This window comes from Parambassis ranga, chromosome 9 (genome assembly GCF_900634625.1).
Source record: "Parambassis ranga chromosome 9, fParRan2.1, whole genome shotgun sequence".
NCBI lineage: Eukaryota > Metazoa > Chordata > Actinopteri > Ambassidae > Parambassis > Parambassis ranga.
In genome coordinates, this window is record NC_041030.1 from 22574322 (window position 1) to 22593889 (window position 19568).

General features: G+C 50.2%; 1 protein-coding gene across 4 annotated transcripts in view; it reads right to left on the reverse strand.

Annotated features, from left to right (window-relative positions):
• fras1 (Fraser extracellular matrix complex subunit 1) overlaps positions 1 to 19568 on the reverse strand; it is a 379111-nt gene that overhangs the window by 44867 nt on the left and 314676 nt on the right. For all 4 annotated transcript variants that reach the window (XM_028415283.1, XM_028415290.1, XM_028415287.1 and 1 more), the window contains exons 12-19: positions 18490 to 18633; positions 16426 to 16572; positions 11591 to 11734; positions 9376 to 9516; positions 9154 to 9294; positions 8905 to 9072; positions 3282 to 3422; positions 2490 to 2636 (exon numbers count right to left, since the gene is read on the reverse strand). In XM_028415283.1, coding sequence (XP_028271084.1) covers positions 2490 to 2636; positions 3282 to 3422; positions 8905 to 9072; positions 9154 to 9294; positions 9376 to 9516; positions 11591 to 11734; positions 16426 to 16572; positions 18490 to 18633 — 1173 coding nt within the window. The remainder of the gene's footprint in view (positions 1 to 2489; positions 2637 to 3281; positions 3423 to 8904; positions 9073 to 9153; positions 9295 to 9375; positions 9517 to 11590; positions 11735 to 16425; positions 16573 to 18489; positions 18634 to 19568) is intronic.

A 19568-nucleotide genomic window follows, 5' to 3' on the forward strand; every position in this document is an offset into this window, starting at 1 on the left:
GTCCAGACACGTCGACCCAGACACGCAGCTGTTAATGAAGTTCCACAAAAAAGTTCCACTGTTCCTGCCGAGCTCTGGATCACAGCACACACACAGGAGAAGAGTTCTGCTCACGTCACGTGAGCAATAATCTCACTGAAGATACAAACAAACTGCAGCACAAACCGGCTTTAATCAGCTCCAGTCGTCAGTGTCACTGAGTCCTCACTGAAAGAGCCATGAAAGCTTTGTGATCATGGGGAGAGAACGATCGGCCGTCTTATTAAATGAATGAGACTCTGCTGTGTTTGTGTTTTTAAGTGCTGCACAGACTCATCAAGTCACGTCTTCAGCTCCCAGAACCGTGACTAAAACAGAGTCCCTGCATGTTCCAGCCTCCTGTCAGCACACAGGACGGCGGCCATGTTTGTCACCTGACCTCTGTGCTCTGTGCACGGAGTGGGATCGGCCATCAGCTGTGCGTCATGCTGGGATCCTCTCACACGTGTGTCTGCTACAGGCCTCATTATGAAGACCTGGTGTCTGTGCTGTGATTCAGCAGCTGGACGCTCGGCTCTAACTGAGTTTTACTATGAGGAAATGTGACACGTTTATTTCTGGCCAACGCTTTGTCTCACAAATGAGCAGTGGGACTGTCAGAGAAGCTGGATGATGTAGCTCTAAGTGACACCAACACCTCAGTGTGACAAACATTACCATGGAGGTGGAGGGTCTGCTTCTAGGGCTAATCAGTTACACATTCTCCGAAGATGTTGAATCAAAAACTGAACCATCTTATGGAGAGTTCAGGTCAGGCTTTTGTTTCTAAGTCTCTCTCTTCTGAAGAACATGCTGACGAGCAGAGACCGGAGCTCTGAACAGTCCTGGACTCCCTCCACTCGCAGCTCACAGCTTCAAGACGTCACAGCTGTGCTGGAGCTCAACAACATACAGGCTTAAAATAGAGCTGCACAACAGATCACAACACCGCTGTATCACCATAGAAACACAGCACACTGCTGCTGACTCTACAGGCACGCCATCACTTCTGGGTTTTCTGTATTATCAATAGAAAATATCAAAATCATGGAAACGCCTGAAGCTGCTTTACACACATCTACATGCTGGAGACCAACCACAGTTATTCCATGAGTAATCACCAACATTAAACAAGACAGACGTTAAACTGTGTCCTCAGTGAGTGTGGGTGGCTCCAACTTCCTGAAGAGAGACAGGAAGACACAGACATGAGGACGAGGCGGACCATCAGAGGACACAGACTCTGATGGAGAGAGAGGAAGCACCATCGCCTTCACAGCCATGATACCACTGGCTGGGTGGAGGTAATCTGAGGGGTGTGTGTCTGTGTGTCTGTGTGTGTGTGTGTCTCTCTGTGTGTGTATGTCCGTGTGTGTGTGTGGCAAAAAAGAAGAGGAAAATAAAGCAAAATTAAATCTGTAAGAAAACTACAGTTCAGGAGGGGGCTTTGTGTGTGTGTGTATCTGTGTGTGTCCTGTGTGTGTATCTGTGTGCAGAAATGATGACACCAGTGTTTCTGTGGCCCATACGTGCCACCAGCCATCTTTGGTTAAGTACTGTTTGGCTGAGCTTGACCCACTTGTGATCACGTTGTGTGTTTAACCATGTTTATCTGCTCCACTATGAGACCCACAAAATCCACTGTGAGACCCAGTGGAGTGTGTCTGCTGATATCTGTGTGTGTGTGTGTGTGAAAGTCTGCTTGTGTCATCACAAACAGTCATTAAAAGTGCCCCCCCCCCTCTCTGCACCATGCTGACTTCCCTCACTGTAACATGTCTGCGTCTGATCCTCACTCATTTCATTATGCAGCAAGATGGAAGAGGACAGCAGGAGCTACACACACACAGACACAGACACACACAGACACACACAGACACACACACAGACACACACGGACATGATGGCTGTCAGGCTGGGGTTTAAACATTTAATTCGTGTCACTGTTTTGATTAGTTTGGTGTTGGACTGTAAACACTACATTACCCATGAGCCTCAGCTGCCTGCTGAATTTACTCATATTTATTTGCAGGCAGCAGATTGGACACCTGGAGCTCCTTGATTTGTATTTTAAAGTCCATGAACCTGGCCTGTGGTCAGGATCGGAGTAAACAGGGTTACACATCCTAACCTAACAATGAATGAAAATCCCTTTAGAACAGATAACACACGGAGCCTCCAGCTAGTCTTTCTCTTTGAACAGAGAAATGATGTGAGTCCCATGTTTCAGTGAAGACACGAGCAAACAGGGCGCGCAGAGTGAGGCAGAGATTGAAACGTATCAATCTAACATCTGTTCTTCAGAAATGGTTGGCATGTGTGGTGAATAATAAATGTTTGTGGAGCAGCTCAGCGGGTGGAGCGCAGCAGCATCTCTGCCAGGGTGACCTGTTCCCCGCGGGGGCCACTCAGGCAAAAAACCACAAGCGCATGGAAGCTTTACAAACACACAGACACACAGTCTGACTCACCGAGGCACTCTCCAGTGCCGGCGTTCAGGAAGGTTCCCTCCTGGCAGCTCGTCCTGCAGTAGCCGCTCTGCAGCGAGGCCAGCGGGGGGCAGGCGGTGCAGTCGGCCTGAGAGGGGCCGGAGCAGGTCTGACAGGACGGATGGCAAGCTGAGGGAAGAAACATCGGTCACCTACAGGTCATCAGCATGAAATAACAGGAGGAGGAGGAGGGGTCACAGGGAGCAGGTGGAGAAAGGAGCTGCTGGATATGGATGGTGGCTGCTGTCTGAATGAAGCCCTTAATGTAAAGGTGTCAGAACCATGTGTGAAGTAACCCAGCGCTCAGTGCTGTGCTGATCTCATAAGAAGCAGTTTTATCACACAGTTATTAAATGTTACACCTTTAAAGAACTTTAGAATCCAGCCCTGAGGGAGCAGACAGAGATTTAAACCTGGTACCAGACGTGGAGATGTTTTTGTTTTCGTCAGATAAATAATAGAACTCATCCTGCTGAAGACGACCTGCTGACCGAGCCGCTCCACAGACACAGGACGGGTCGCCCTGCCTCGAATGAGGTCAGTGACAGTGCACCCAGAGGAGGTGATGAGTGGGCGATTAGAGGAAATGGATTTTTATTAAGGAGGTGGGGGTCAATTACCTGCTGTGATTCTGAGGATCACAGCCACACAGCCCCACTGAGTGCGTGCAGATCTCACACAGGATTCTGGACCTGGAACCTTTCTGGACACTCGGTCCAGTCCTCACTGCTTTAAAGGCTGTTTCACAGTGATCATGTGAGTGTGTGCTCTCACCTTGGCACTGGTCGTCCTGGATAAAGAAGCCTTGTGGGCAGGCAGGGACACAGCGGCCCTCGTGCAGGCTGGATGGGGAGGGGCAGGCTGTGCAGTTGTCTGCAGACGGCCCAGTGCAGTGCCAGCAGGAGGGATGACACTCTGAAAGGACACACAGGAAGCAGGTTACAGTTTCACCACAAACCAAAAATAAAAAGCCATGAAGGCCAGAAGGAGCTGGCCCTCGGGCCGTGCCTCCTCTCCCGCTGCACCAGTCACAGCCTGTGCACCTTTACCAGCAGCGTCTGAACTGGAGCCAGCTCCGTCGTCCTGCTGCCGCTCGGCTGGGTCCTGTTCCCGCTCTGTGCTGGCACTTTTGGAATCTGATTCTCAAGAACGTCAAGTCAGCTCTGCCAGCAAAAGAAATGCAACGCTCAGCTACGCTTCCGACGCCCCAGACGGTGCCAGCGCAGAGCCCGATCCAGGGGGACACACGCCAGCCCGAGGCTTCAGAACCGCCTCATTTTAAGACCTCAGATAATCAAACACAAGCTCATTCAAGGACAGGGTAACTCAGTAACTCTGAGGTTCTGCACACCCTCTCAGAACAAGGCTGTAGTTTGTCAGTTTAGTTATATTATATCCTTGTAGCTCTCTTATGTGTTCCAGCTAATGTTAGCATTGAACAGCTTTCTGATTCACCAACATCCCATGAGACACAGGCTACACAGGGACATCCTTCACCCCCCCATCACGGCCTCGGACCCTCCACACCACACAGCAGCTGCCCTGAAACAGGCTCCCGGTGCAGCCTTTGGTGTCTGCTGTGAGGAGCGTGTGTGTGTGTGTGACCTGCCTTTATAGTGTGTTTACCCCAAAGTGTGTGTGTGTGTTTATAATTACTCCACTCTGGATTCTTTCAGAGAGCTGTCAGCTGCATCCGGGGTTTGTGTACACACTGCATGAAGCGGCTGGCAGGCTGCTGATCTACCTGAGCCAGCAACACTGTGTGTGTGTGTGTGTGCGTGCGTGCATCAGTGTGTGTGTGTGTGTCTGTGTGTGTCAGAAAACATTTACTCTTTGGGAGGATCTCAGTGTCACAGCAAGGACTTTTTAAAGTCATGACACCGTCAGCCAAAAACCGCCACTCTGACAGCTCGTCACCGCCCACCTCCTTCTCCCGGCCGCCTACCCATAATCCCCCTTTTCCTTGTCAAATATGGCAGCTTAATTGGTTGGCTGAGATGAGAGACAGCCAATATGTTTGCATGATTGAGTTTACCACCCACCATGTCTGTTCATCTATAAACACAACAACACATGGTCACACACACACACACACACACACACACACTAAATACACCTGCATCAAAATCATTTCATTAATAGGGAAAAACATGAGAGGCTGAATATCTCATTTGTTGCAGGATGAGGAGCGCACATCGGTTCCTGCAGACTCCTCTCTCCGCTCAGATTCATCACTGTGTTTTGTGCTGATAGGGTCATAATGTGAGGGCGCAGTCGATGAGGTTTGATTTAGTTTGGGGGTGTGAGCGCTCCGTGATGTCTTCCATAAATGATCCTCCTGTTACAGCGCGGGGCTCATCAGCACGCCGCGGCAGACACACGCTCGGATGGCTGTATCTCATTCCTCTGAAGTGTCTAACGTGTCATTCACATCGATTCTGCTTTGTTACGGTCCGTCCATCTGAATCAGATGTAATGCTGGGGAAATAACGGCTGCACCGCTGAACCCTCGAATACATCACAGATGAGCAGACTTCCTACTTTTCCTGCTTTGTTTCCAAATTATCCTTATATGTTCAGAGAGGAAACAAACAAGCAACAACACCGGGTGCTGAAGAATTAAGAGAAAACTGCAGTTCCATGAGTGACCACACGAGGCTGGCCCCAAAAGTGAGTCAATTCCCACCGACCACCATGTTTACAGCAGAAATGAACACAGCCTGCAACAAGCACGGCTTTAGTTTGTGTTCCTGAGGAGCCGGACTAATTAATATTCATAAAAACCGAGGATGACCACTTCAAGGACGCTTAACAAGCCAGCCCTGATTAGGAGGAAGCAATGGTCCAGAATCCAGAGCTTCTGTTCAATGCTGAACACTGACTGCATGTGCTGCACAGCAGAGCAGACAGACATCTGACAGCCCGTCAGTCCCAGGCCTCCAAATGTCTACACAACTCTGTGTGTGTGAGAGAGAGAGAGAGAGACAGTGTGTGTGTAACTTGGACTGCGTGCCTCACATCCTCCCCTGCTTCAAGACAGTAGCTGCTGAGGAGGTCTTATTATCAGAGGACAACACACACACACACACACTCACACACACACTCACACACACACTCACACACACACACACACACACTCACACACACACTCACAGACACACTCACACACACACTCACAGACACACTCACACACACACTCACACACACACTCACACACACACTCACAGACACAGACACAGACACAGACACACTCACACACACACTCACACAACCACTCACAGACACAGACACAGACACAGACACACTCACACACACACTCACACAACCACTCACAGACACAGACACAGACACACACACACTCACAGACACAGACACACACTCACACACACTCACAGACACACTCACAGACACACACACAGACACACACACACACACTCACAGACACAGACACACACTCACACACACTCACAGACACACTCACAGACACACACACAGACACACACACACACACTCACACACACACAGTGGTACAATAGCCTGCATTGTTCAGCTGTAGCCGTGAATCCACTGACACTCTGCTGACTGAAGCCTTTGTCAGTGGAACAGCTGATTTACATATGAGTGTGAATGTTTATGAAACTGATCGTCAGCTAAAAAACACACAAACCATCTGTCAAACACAACAGCACATGTTCAATTCTACACTGAGAGGAAGCGAACATGATTTATTCTGAGCCGAAAGCTGATTTTACCTGAAAATCAAACATTACACACAGAGACACACAGAGACACACACACACACACAGAGACACACACAGACACACACAGAGACACACACACAGACACACACACAGACACCGACACACACACACAGACACACACACAAACACACACACAGACACACACAGACACACACACACACAGACACACACACAGACACCGACACACACACAGAGACACACACACACACAGACACACACACAGACACACACAGACACAGAGGTACTGACCGTCACTGCAGCATCAGAACATATAAGAACCAGCTGCATGTTTGCTGCTGAAATCACCTGTGATCACATGGGTGGGGTAGTTTACAGGCTGACAGACAGGTGGAGCAGCTGGATGGAGGAGTTGACCTTAAGTCCAGCGCAGGACAGCTACATGTTTATTGTTTCATCAGGAAGAGATCGTCCCATCTGCTACAAGCTTCTCCACCTTTCTCTGGGTTACCATGGTGACAGGCCATGACTTTTTTGGAACCTTTCCTTCCTCGGCGCACCTACACCTCCTCCACCCACTTAGTGCTGGGCCCCTGCAGTCACAGAGATGAATGGGTGTAGACCCCCACTCCATCCACTGCTCCTGCAGCTCATTGATTTGTAAGGGTCTCTTCCAGGATGATTAAGGAAATCCGATGCAGCTAAAAGCTTTTCAATTCCAGGTAAGTAAACAAAGTTTTCACGGCTGCCTGACCCGCTCTGAACTTTAAAGTAAACTGTTGAGAGAAGATAAATGATGCCATTAGCTGAAGCCCTGTGGGCTCCACGCCCCAAAAGACTCCTGGCCTGCAGCAGTGTGAGGAACGGCGGCGGTTCCTCCTCCATCCCAGTTATTTAACTTCACACACTGTAAAAAGACCCTCCACGACTGAACAGATGAACACACGCCGACTGTTTCTGTGACAGCAAACAGGAAAAAGTATTAACGACAACAAATAACACACCTCTGATCTCCGGAGGAACCATCAGCCCACAGGAAACTATAAAGCATTCCTCACAGCAGCCTGTAATCTACATGATCTGTGCTCGCTCCCCGACACACACTGCTGCAAACACACAGGGTTCACACACACACACACTGCTGCAAACACACAGGGTTCACACACACACACTGCTGCAAACACACAGGGTTCACACACACACTGCTGCAAACACACAGGGTTCACACACACACTGCTGCAAACACACAGGGTTCACACACACACTGCTGCAAACACACAGGGTTCACACACACACACACACTGCTGCAAACACACAGGGTTCACACACACACACACACTGCTGCAATCACACAGGGTTCACACACACACACACACTGCTGCAAACACACAGGGTACACACACACACACACACTGCTGCAAACACACAGGGTTCACACACACACACACACACTGCTGCAAACACACAGGGTACACACACACACACACACTGCTGCAAACACACAGGGTACACACACACTGCTGCAAACACACAGGGTTCACACACACACACACACTGCTGCAAACACACAGGGTACACACACACACACACACTGCTGCAAACACACAGGGTTCACACACACACACACTGCTGCAAACACACAGGGTACACACACACACACACACTGCTGCAAACACACAGGGTTCACACACACACACACTGCTGCAAACACACAGGGTACACACACACACACACACTGCTGCAAACACACAGGGTTCATACACACACACACACTGCTGCAAACACACAGGGTACACACACACACACACACTGCTGCAAACACACAGGGTTCATACACACACACACACTCCCTGACACACACAGGGTTCACACACACACACTCCGCATTAATAATTATTATTATCATTATGCCAGATGTCAGCTGGAATGATAACATGAACTCAACACATCAGATGTGAGACCTCCCTGTGAGTTTGTCTCTGCCCCCCCATCCTTTATTCTGCATACAGAGCTGCACAGACAGACCCTGACACCGTGACTCAGCCTTCAGTGAGCTCACAAAGACCCGCCTGATTTGTTTTTCAACATGTCATGTTCATTAAAACTATTCCCACTGATGCACTCACACTTTTCTCCTTTTCCTTTGTGCAGGAAGCTGCTATAAAACCTCATGCCAAAAGCAAACAGTGAGCTGAGGGAAAGTAGAGCTGAACGAAACGTGTGTCTGTGTGGCTTCTGCTGCCAAACTGACAGCAGAACAGACAGACGGAGGGCACAAAGGCTGCACAGGGAGGTAAGAAGAGAGCCGAGGGGAACCAGAAACGGATCAGATTTCACAGCATGCGGTCGGATCTGTGAGGGAGGTAAAGGAGCCCGATCACAGGCAGAGAAAAAAAGCCTCATGGCGTTTTAGCTGGAGAAGATGACACACACACACACACACACTCACACACACACACACACACACACACACACACACACAGGATACAGAGCTAGCTTCCATCCTCTCAGTCAGTTCAGACTAAATGCTGTGTTATGAAATGAGGACACTTCTGACTGAATCCTGTCTGTTCTGGGGTTAAAGGGTTAAATGGATTAAAATAATGAAACAACCTGTTTTTAAAATCCAGAGTTTCTTCATCAGTTTTCTTCCAGATTAAAACATGACCCCCCCTCACCTCTGCATGTCTGCATGCCGTCCAGGAAGCTGTGGGCGCCACACCCAGTGCTGCAGACGCCGTGCTGCAGGTGACCGGACTGCGGCAGCAGAGCTTCCTCTGGTTTGAGGCAGCGGAGGCAGTCTGAGGCCAGGGGTCCCACGCAGGAACGACAGGAGGGATGACAATCTGTGAGCGCACACACACACGTGAAGAGTGTTCAGAGAGAGGGACTGGCCGCTCGCAGCGATGCTTCAGAGGAAAGCTCACTGTGGCAGGTGTGGTCCTGAGAGTACAGCCCCTCCCCACAGGACTCCACACACTGGCCCTGGTGGAGAAGGAGTCCGTCTGGGCACAGGGTGCACTGGGATACAGAGGGGCCCCAGCATGAGGCGCAGGAGGGGTGACAGGCTGGGAGGAGGGGAGGAAGGATCCTTAGTCACCGTGTTCAAACCTTCAGATGTTTGTTCAACACACACAGCCTCAGCCTACCTCTGCATCTGCTGAGCGGGTCCAGGTAATGCTGAGCCGGACACTGGCTGACACATTTCCCACGATGCAAGGCGGTCCCTGGTGGGCAGCTCATACACTTGGGGTTGTCAGGGAAACAGGAGGCACAGGACGAATCACAGGCTGCGAAGCACAGCATGTAGATGTTAATGATGATAAGACACACTGAGCTCCATTCAAACAGGAGTGAGTGATCCTGAGAGGGAAGGAAGCAGACGATCAACAGGAGAGAGAGAGAGAGAGAGAGAGAGAGAGTGTGTGTGTGAGTAAGAGTGTGTGTCTGTGTGTGTGTGTGTGTCTGTGTGTGTGTGTGTGTGTGAGTGAGTGTCTGTGTGTGTGTGTCTGTGTGTGTCTGTCTCTGTGTGTGTGTCTGTGTCTGTGTCTGTGTCTCTGTGTGTGTCTGTGTGTGTGTGTGCTCTCAGGATGGTGACATTTCCTTCCAGACCTGGAACTGTCTGGCAGGTTGGAATGGATTTGACCTTTCTGCTCAAAGTTCCACAGGTTCTGACATTTTGTGAGCGCGGCTCCTCGCTGAGCTCTTCAAACTTCCACATGAGCAGCAGGAGGAGGAGGAAACCTCCCCTGAAGCCCTGCAGGTGTTTTTAAGAGCTCAGCTATGTGCTGCTTTCTTCGGCGCCCTGAGGGAGAGGCCTGCTCCCGCTCCTCTTCATCTCACCACTCAGAAATAGAAACCATCCATATTCATGCACCGTCTCTTTATCCAAGTCTGTGAATGCTCATTAGATCCAGAGAGAGCTGCTCATTATTAGATGTTCTTAAACTGTTTGTGTGCTGACGGATCATTCTGGTGTTAGGTGGAGAGGAAGCCGGGACGGAGCTCCGCAGGGACCAGAGGAAACAACAACAAGCCTGAACAGACCTTCACCTTCAGCTCACCGCTAACAACAAAGCCCCGCTGCCTCAGAAGATGCTTCCGCTGCCTCAGAAGATGCTTCCGCTGCCTCAGAAGATGCTTCCGCTGCCTCAGAAGATGCTTCCGCTGCCTCAGAAGATGCTTCTGCTGCACTGTGCGGCTGACACATGCTGTGACATTTCATTTGTCTGTTTCAACAAAACACAACTACAACAACGCCACACACAGTCACACTGAGGCGTTCTCTGAGCAGCAGACGTTACCTTAAAAGTCGCTTTCTGCTTCCTTGATGTAAACAAACAGCACAGTCTATTACTGAAGAATCAGAGTCCAATTACTGCACTCAAGCAGCAGAAAATAGCCCAGCATCCACTTCACAAACAGCACAGGTCGGCTTCCTGTGCAGCATCTGAGTCACGTGTACTGAAGGAACATTTACCACCATGATGGAAACTGCTGGAATATGTTTACGTCTAAAGGATTCTCAGAAACAGCAGAAGGGGCAGTTTCCACCGTCATTATCTGAAATGCTGCTGATGCTGGCGGGTCGCGGGGCAGGAACAGATCACCACAGGCTGAACCAAACCACATCCATGTTAGAGGAGGAGGAGAGGCTCTGCCCAAAGATGCAACCAAGCCCTCACCACAAGGAGGATTTCCACCATCCAGAGGTCAGATGTGGTCAGAGGAGGGGAAGAGGTGTGTGAGCAGGCAGCAGCCGGTGGATGGCTGCAGGCAGAAGGCCGGCACAGCCGGGTCTCCCCGAGGGAATTCACTGACTGACTGACCGAGGCAGAGGCCGGAGGACCAAAGGGAAGCTGCTAGAAGAGCCTCCTGTGTGTTTATGGAGGTTTTCAAAGTCCCCTTAATGACCACTTACCAAAACTGACAAAATTACAACATGTGAGTGACAAAAAAACACAAACGATCCCGACCATCAACCGAAACAACTCTCAACTCTTTTCCTCTACAGAACACAGAACACAGCCCACACATGTATGAAGCCCTGCAGTTTGTCCAGTGTTTTGTAAAAGTGGTCCTAGCCTGGGACACTCCACAAACAAATGTGCAAGAGCAGCAGGAGAGGGCAGCAAGCTGTCCCCCCAACCAGGGAGCACAGTGATTACATGTCAAACACACAATGAGTGTTGGGGAGCACCTAAACGCTTCAACTAGACCAGCCGAGACCGGATTAGTTGCACACAGCATCCCGTCAGAGTCAGAGTCCACACTGACTGGTAGGTCTGTGTGTTTGCAGCGCTGCATTCAGTTTGTCTCTTGGTTTGATGATAGTGTGTGTGTGTAGTTGTGCGTCTGCCGTACCGTAGCAGACGCCTTCTTGACTGTAGAACCCAGCGCCGCAGTCAGGAACACACGCTCCATCTTGAAGCAGGGCCGCTGGGTCCGAGCACGACACACACTCCTGCTGCCCGGGCCCACGGCACTCTGAGCACGCCTCATGGCAGCCTGGTGGAGAGACACAAGACATCAGCGTGTTGTTGTGTGACTGGTGTGTGTGTGACGTTACACTTCAGCTGGTCTTTGGGTCCTTGCAGATGCTGCTCTGTCTTTGTGTGTGTGTGCATGGTTGTGTATGTGTGTGTGTTTGTTTGTTTCAAAAACCCATTCCAGCCCCGGCTGCTGTGATTACACATGATTTCCCTGCGGCCCACAGACTGTGGCCAGATGTCAGCAGGAGCAACAAAAGACCAACTGTAGACCTGTGCTGCTGTCACAGCTCCGCTCAGCAGACTCTGGCTCCTAGACCCTCGTCACCTTCACTAGTCTGAAGGTGAATATTCCATCGTTCAATAACTGAATAACTTGAGTATCGTTGGATAACAGCTCAGCCTGAAGCCCGTGGCAGACGTGATAATTTCACCTGGTAACAAGCATTTATGGGGAGTGAAAGTATATGTATTGATTTTTATGACCAATCTATATAGATATAACGTAACGTATAGCAACAGACTGGTTTCAAGTGAAAACAAAAGGAAGCGATGCCAGCTGCCAGCTGCCACAGGTAAGAGTCCTCTAATTATCTGTTCAAGAGCGACAGAGGTCAAGATGATGAGGAAGAGTCAGAGAGCGAGGAAGACAGGGGAGGGAGGGAGGGAGGGAGTGAGCCAAATTCATCAAGACAAGGGAGACATTCACCCGAGGAGAGTAATTAATTTAATCACTCTCATTTAAGAGATGCTGATAAAATCTCAGGCGAGTGATGAGAGGAGGAGGTCTGAAAAATATGAGATGAAGCTGATCCTCAGGTATCAGGGCTCTGCAAGAGCTCACACACACACAGACAGAGACACACAGACAGACACACACAGAGACACAGATACACAGACGCACACACACGCACAGAAACAGAAAACCAGACACACACAAAGAAAACACAGACTCCCAGAATGCACTGGGCTGGTCACTGATCGTCAGAGTCATCAGAGTGGGGTTAACCTCTGACAGACTGAGTCAGTGCCTCTCCTCCTCCTCCTCCTCCTCCTGGGTTTTGAAGCCCTCCAGCTTCTTGTCATCTCTCTGTCTCTGTGTGTTTCTGTGTTTTATGTGTACTCATGTTTAATTTGAATGTTTCTCTCTCTTCAGTTCTTCTGATGGTCCTCCTAGAACTGATGCCACCATCTTTAGTTCTTTGGCTTTGGTTAAACTGAGCAAACAGCAGAATTGGTCACTTTATGCACACACACACACAGACACACACACACTCACAGCCAACATGGGATTACGCGTCCTTTACCTTGCTGCTCGCAGGAAAGTAATTTATTTTCTGTGCAGCCTGAAGCGCACAGTTATCAGCAGATGTAATCCAAGCAGGCCGGGCGCCAAAAAGCCTCGTCCAAAGCTGCTCTGCATAAAGCAGGGAGGTGGAGCTGAATGCACACAGAGCAGTAATCTGCCTCCCTCACTGTCCTGCTGGGACAGGCGGAGAGGAGACACACAATTACTGCTGCCCCCCCTCCTCTGAACACCTCCAGTGATAAAACAAGATGCGACCAGAGGTTCAGCAATTAAAGGAGGCAGAGAGGAAGAGGAGCAAATACAGGAGGAAGGATGAATAAACCAGCAGGTCTGATGTGATCAAGCTCCACACGGTGTCTCTAAAGTTTCTTTAAAGCAGGAAACAAATGGAGCCTCTGCAGGTTCCTCCTGCAGAATGACCCGAACAACAAACATCCAGTCCTCCTAACGGTGGAGGAGAGACAGGAGACAGGAGCAGGGAGCGGGGCTGATGTCACAGCTGCCGCATCCACATGAGGCTGATTCCTGAACTTCTATTAACACTTGGGAACACATTTCACAGGGAGCTTAGGTCTCTGCACGCTGCTGTTCCTTACAATGCTACATGTGTTCCACCATCACTGTTTACACTCTGAACACAGGCAGACGCTGCAGGCCCGAGGTGTTGAGAAACCCCCAGAGGCCTGCAGAGACACCGCCAGCTCTGGGTGGTCCTGGTCTGCTGCCAACAATGCTGCAATCCAAAGCAAATGTCTCCAGCTCCTCCTTCCTCACACAGTCATTACTGCTGTCAGCTCCTCTTCCTCCTCTTCCTCCTCCCTCAGTGCTCACTAACAAGTGTCTGAGCAGGAGTGTGCTGCAGATACATCTCAGGTTTAACTTCACTTCAGGAGAAACAGGGCTTTTGTGTGAAAGGAATGTTGACACACGCAGGGTTTATAGGGTTAATATGGCTGCACATGTCCTGTCCTGTCCTGAAGACACTTTAAGGGGCCTGTCCACTTCCACCTCATGCAGTTCATCTAGGGGGCGCTGTGACAGCCTTTCTGGCCAACACAACTTGTTTGGTGTGGTTTCATGGCTGCAGGCTCTGGGGTCCTTCCATCAAGTGTATCATCATCATCCTCATCCTATACATAATCTGACATCTCTCTGTGATTACACTTCAACAGTGCCATCAGTCAGCTGGGGCATCTCCCACGGAAGTCCATCAGACGTCCTTAATGAGCTGACGTGCTTCCTTCAGCTTTGATGCGCTCAGACCGAGCTCCAGTGTGTGACCCTGTGGGAGCGAGACCGCCCTCATACAGACCACAGTCTGCAGCAGCCACACATTCAATCAAATATCTGCTGTCTGAATGCAGGGTGGCTGCTGGAATACAGGCGGGACCCAGGAGATCCAGAACAGAGGCAGTATAAATGCATGAGCTGGGACTTGTACAGTAGCTGGTGTACTGTGGTGGTGTACAGTGGTGGTGTACAGTGGCTGGTGTACAGTGGATGGTGTACAGTGGTGGTGTACAGTGGTGGTGTACAGTGGCCGGTGTACAGTGGCTGGTGTACAGTGGCTGGTGTACAGTGGTGGTGTACAGTGGTGGTGTACAGTGGTGGTGGCTGGTGTACAGTGGCTGGTGTACAGTGGTGGTGTACAGTGGTGGTGTACAGTGGTGGTGTACAGTGGTGGTGTACAGTGGTGGTGTACAGTGGTGGTGTACAGTGGTGGTGTACAGAGGGACATAACTCTTTCTCTCATAAGACTCTTTGCAGGTCTCAAGACCTGCATACTGACCTGCAGTCTCTCCTGTGCTCATCGACTTCACTAGCCCCCGCTGCTCATCTTTACTATCAAATTACTATTCCTACTTATGGACCGACGATATATATAGATATCTATTGCAATATAATCACTGTTTCATCTTGCTGTCATGTTTGCTCTGTACTGTATCATGTTTGTATCATGTTTGCTCCTCTCTCTCTCTCTCTCTCTCTCTCCTTCATCCTCTCTCCCTCTCTCTCTCTCTCTCTCCCTCATCCTCTCTGACTAGCAGCAGGACTGGTTCCCCCTTAAGTTGACGGGTCCTGCTCAAGGTTTCTTCCTCTTAAAGGGAGTTTTTCCTTGCCACAGTGCTCTTAGGGGGGTTCCTGTGAAGCGCTTTGAGACAATGTCTGATTGTAATATGCGCTATATAAATAAAACTGAATTGAATTGAATTGAATTGAATAACTTCACAGCACAGTGGCTGCTGCTGTCTGACCTACTTAAGCTGCAGCTGCAGGTCTGCGGTCCTCCTGACTGGAGGCATTAAGGTGTGAGATGGAGCTGCGGAGGCGGCCGGACTGTAATCACACTGCGGTCACTAACCAGCCGCTCCTCACTCATCACCCCCACAGCCACTGTCAGCTCAGAGCTCAGAGCACATTAGCAGGCCCACAGGGGTTAACTCACTGAACCACACTCAGTTACTGAGGGAGGATTTGGTGTCAGGAGACCCTTTAGGAGCCAGTGTTAACTCTCTCAGAGTGTGTGACTGTATGACTACAGAGGCTCATACAGTACAAGGTGTTTCATTACATCTCACCAGTCATGACAGGAAAGAACGAGACTAAATCTGAGACCTGAGACGCTGCTGTCCGCTGCACACGCTCCATTCTCACCACCAGGGGTTTCTCTGAAGGAGGGACTGACAGAGAGCAGCAGGACTGATGATAAAAGACACACAGCTTCACCAAAACAACTCAAATACAGCAAACAACACCTTTTTTCTTTGCTTAGAAAAACTCTTTGAAAGGATCCTGCGGCACAAAGATCAGCCAGCAGCAGCAACAAGGAAAACCTCCACACACTGACGTCCTCTGTCCTTTTTCACGACTTCAGCAAAGCCACTGTACTAAAGCAGGAACATTTGGACTGCAGGAGGCAGCGCTGTCCTTTGTCACCTGATACATTATTCAGTCCGAACACCCACTGATCAACAATCCACCAGGAACGGGGCACACAGTGAGCACGACACCCGAAATCCTGCACCAACACTCACAGTATGATGCACGTTAAAAGTTATTTATCCGTGTGTGACTCTATCTGTCTATGTGCAGACTTTATCTGATGTCACATATCCCCTCAGCTGATTGATCCTGATGTTTTGTGATTAGCTCGACTTCACACGGACCTTTAACCACTAAAGTCTCTGAAGTGTTGCTGAGACAGTGACGAGTTAATTTATGGATAAAAAGTGACCCTGACCTTTGAGCGCCACCTTCTGATCAGTTTAAAGACACTCCCGCGGCCTGAAGCTGTCGTGTGTTTGCTGTCCTATAGCTCCTGCTGGACTGTCGGCCTTAATAGAATCAGAACTCCCTGCACGGTGCGGCACCTTTAGCTGCTGAGTGTCTGTGATACTCACGGTGACAGCGTGTGTGGTCATGCTGGTAGGAGCCGGGGGGGCAGGAAGCCAGACACCGGCTGCTGTCGGCGCTGAGCAGGGGCAGCTGGGAGCCGCAGGACTGGCAGTCCCAACTGCTGGAGCAGGTGGCACAGGATGACTGACAGGCTGTGGGGGAGGAGAGGGGGAGAGGGGGGAGAGAGTCAGCCACTTCAGGAATGTATTTTCTCGTGGTCACGGTGCTACCTGTCACAGAGCAGCAGCTGTGGGGCCTGCAGCTCGGATATTAAAACCTTATGCAGCCTAGATCAGGAAGCTGGGATCAGGACTTTAAGTCCCTCAGGGGACAATGACTGGGACTGAACCACTGCATCCCAATCCTCTGACCACACACCCTGAATACTGTGAACAATCTGTAGCTCCGCTGATGTTTGAGCTCTCTGCTGCATTTAATCTGCACTCAGACATCTTCATAAGCAGAATAACAAAAGAAGGAAAAAGGAAAAAGGAAGAGCAGCGACTTCAGACTTCAGACTTCAGACTTCAGATGGTCTTAATGAGAAATCTGAAGATTACAGAAGGAAAAGCTGCTAAATCCCCTTTAAACTCACAGCCACCCACACTGAGGAGGAGGAGGAGGAGGAAGAGGAGGAAGAGGAGGAGGAGGGGGAGAGAGGAGGAGGAGAGAGGAGAGAGGAGAGAGGAGGAGGAGAGAGGAGAGAGGAGAGAGGAGGAGGAGAGAGGAGGAGGAGGAGGAGGAGAGGAGGAGAGGGAGAGAGGAGAGGAGGGGAGAGGAGAAAAAGGGAGCGAAGGAGAGGAGAGGAGAGGAGGAGAGAGGAGGAAGAGGAGGAAGAGGAGAGAGGAAGAGGAAGAGGAGGAGGAGGAGGAGGAGAGAGGAGGAGAGAGGAGAGAGGAGAGAGGAGAGAGGAGAGAGGAGGAGGAGAGAGGAGGAGAGAGGAGAGAGGAGAGAGGAGGAGGAGAGAGGAGGAGGAGAGAGGAGAGAGGGGGAGGAGAGAGGAGGAGGAGGAGGAGAGGAGGAGAGGGAGAGAGGAGAGGAGGAGGAGGAGGAGCAGGAAGAGGAGAGAGGAAGAGGAAGAGGAGGAGGAGGAGGAGGAGGAGGAGAGAGGAGGAAGAGGAGGAGAGGAGAGAGGAGGAGGAGGAGAGGAGAGAGGAGGAAGAGGAGAGAGGAGTAGGAGGAGAGAGGAGGAGGAGGAAGAGGAAAGAGGAGGAGGAGAGAGGAGAGAGGAGAGAGGAGAGAGGAGAGAGGAGGAAGAGGAGAGAGGCGGAGGAGAGAGGAGAGAGGAGAGAGGAGGAAGAGGAGGAGGAGGAGAGAGGAGGAAGAGGAGGAGAGAGGAGAGAGGAGGAAGAGGAGGAGAGAGGAGGAGGAGGAAGAGAGAGGAGGAAGAGGAGGAAGAGGAGAGAGGAGGAAGAGGAGGAGAGAGGAGGAGGAGGAGGAGGAGGAGGAAGAAGAGGAGGAAGAGGAGAGAGGAGGAAGAGGAGGAAGAAGAGGAGGAGAGAGGAGGAGGAGGAGAAGGAGAGGAGGAGGAAGAGGAAGAAGATCAGAATAAGGAGAAGGATCGATTAGAAAAACAGAAGGATGGAGATTTGGAGAAAGATGAAGAGCAGACTTGATCCTGACACAGAGCTGATGACTGAGTCTGTAGCGTCGATAACAAGTAAAGAAAAGAGTTGTAATTAAAGCTCGTTATGCTTTAATGCTAAGTGACTGGACTCTGTGGACTGTTAGCATTAGCATCTCATACAGTATAGATGTTCACAGGAGCGGCCGATGGGAGGGAGGGAGTTTAACCCAGTGTAATGATGAGAAGATTACACACACACACACACACACACACACACACACACACACACTTACACACACACACACACACACATACAAACTGCAATTCTCCCCTCGGCCTCTGGGGGCTTCAAAGCTAAAAAGTTGACAGCCTGTTGACCTTTAAATAATCTGTGCAGATTACAGTTTCTATTAGTTTTAAAGGATCCATGTGGGATCATCAGGAATGTGTGAGCAGTGAGTCTGTTGTGTTTAAATTCTTCGTACTGTCAGATCGGTCCTACCTGCACATTGTCGACCCTCAGCGTAGTATCCCGCCGGACAGACAGACAGGCAGCGGCCATGATGGAGGACGGCCCTGGGGTCTCTGCAGCCGTCACAGTGGTCCAGAGATCCAGAGCAGGACACACAGTCTGCATGACACACAGCTGCAAACACACAACCTGTTAGCAGAGCTGGATCTGGATACCAGGGGAAGAGAGTGGTATAACTACAGGACACACACAGAGACACACACACACACAGATACAGAGACACACACAGACACACACACACACAGACACACACACAGACACACACACAGATACACAGAGACACACACAGACACACAGACACACAGACACAGCCACACACACACACAGACAGACACACACACACACACACACACACAGATACACACACAGACACACACACACACACACAGAGACACAGACACACACACAGACACACACACAGAGACACACACAGACACACAAACAGACACACACACAGAGACAGACACACACACAGACACACACACACACACACAGACACACAGACACACACACACACACACACACACACACACACACACACACACACAGAGACACACACAGATACACAGCGACACACACACACACACAGCCACACACACACACACACACACACACACACAGACACATACACACACAGACACACACACAGACACACACACAGACACACACACACACACACACACACAGACACACACACAGACACACACACACACATACGGGTCTATGTGAACTAGACGGACACTGCTGGCCAAACGCGTTTTTTGCTACATTAGGCGGACACCCCTTTCCACTTGCTTTACGATGATATGGGGTATGTCAAAAAATCTGTTTTGAGCCATAGAACACAAATGTCACTTTAAATCTTAAATACACAGCACACAACCCAAGATATAACAACCTGACAACATGGTTAGTTAGGCGGACAGGAGATAATGAGGTAATTAGCCCCGCCCATGACACAAAGAGAAATTAGGAGGACTAACTCAATTTGTGCAGACAGTAGCTATACACACACACAAAAATGTCACTGAGGTGTATTAAAGGGTCAA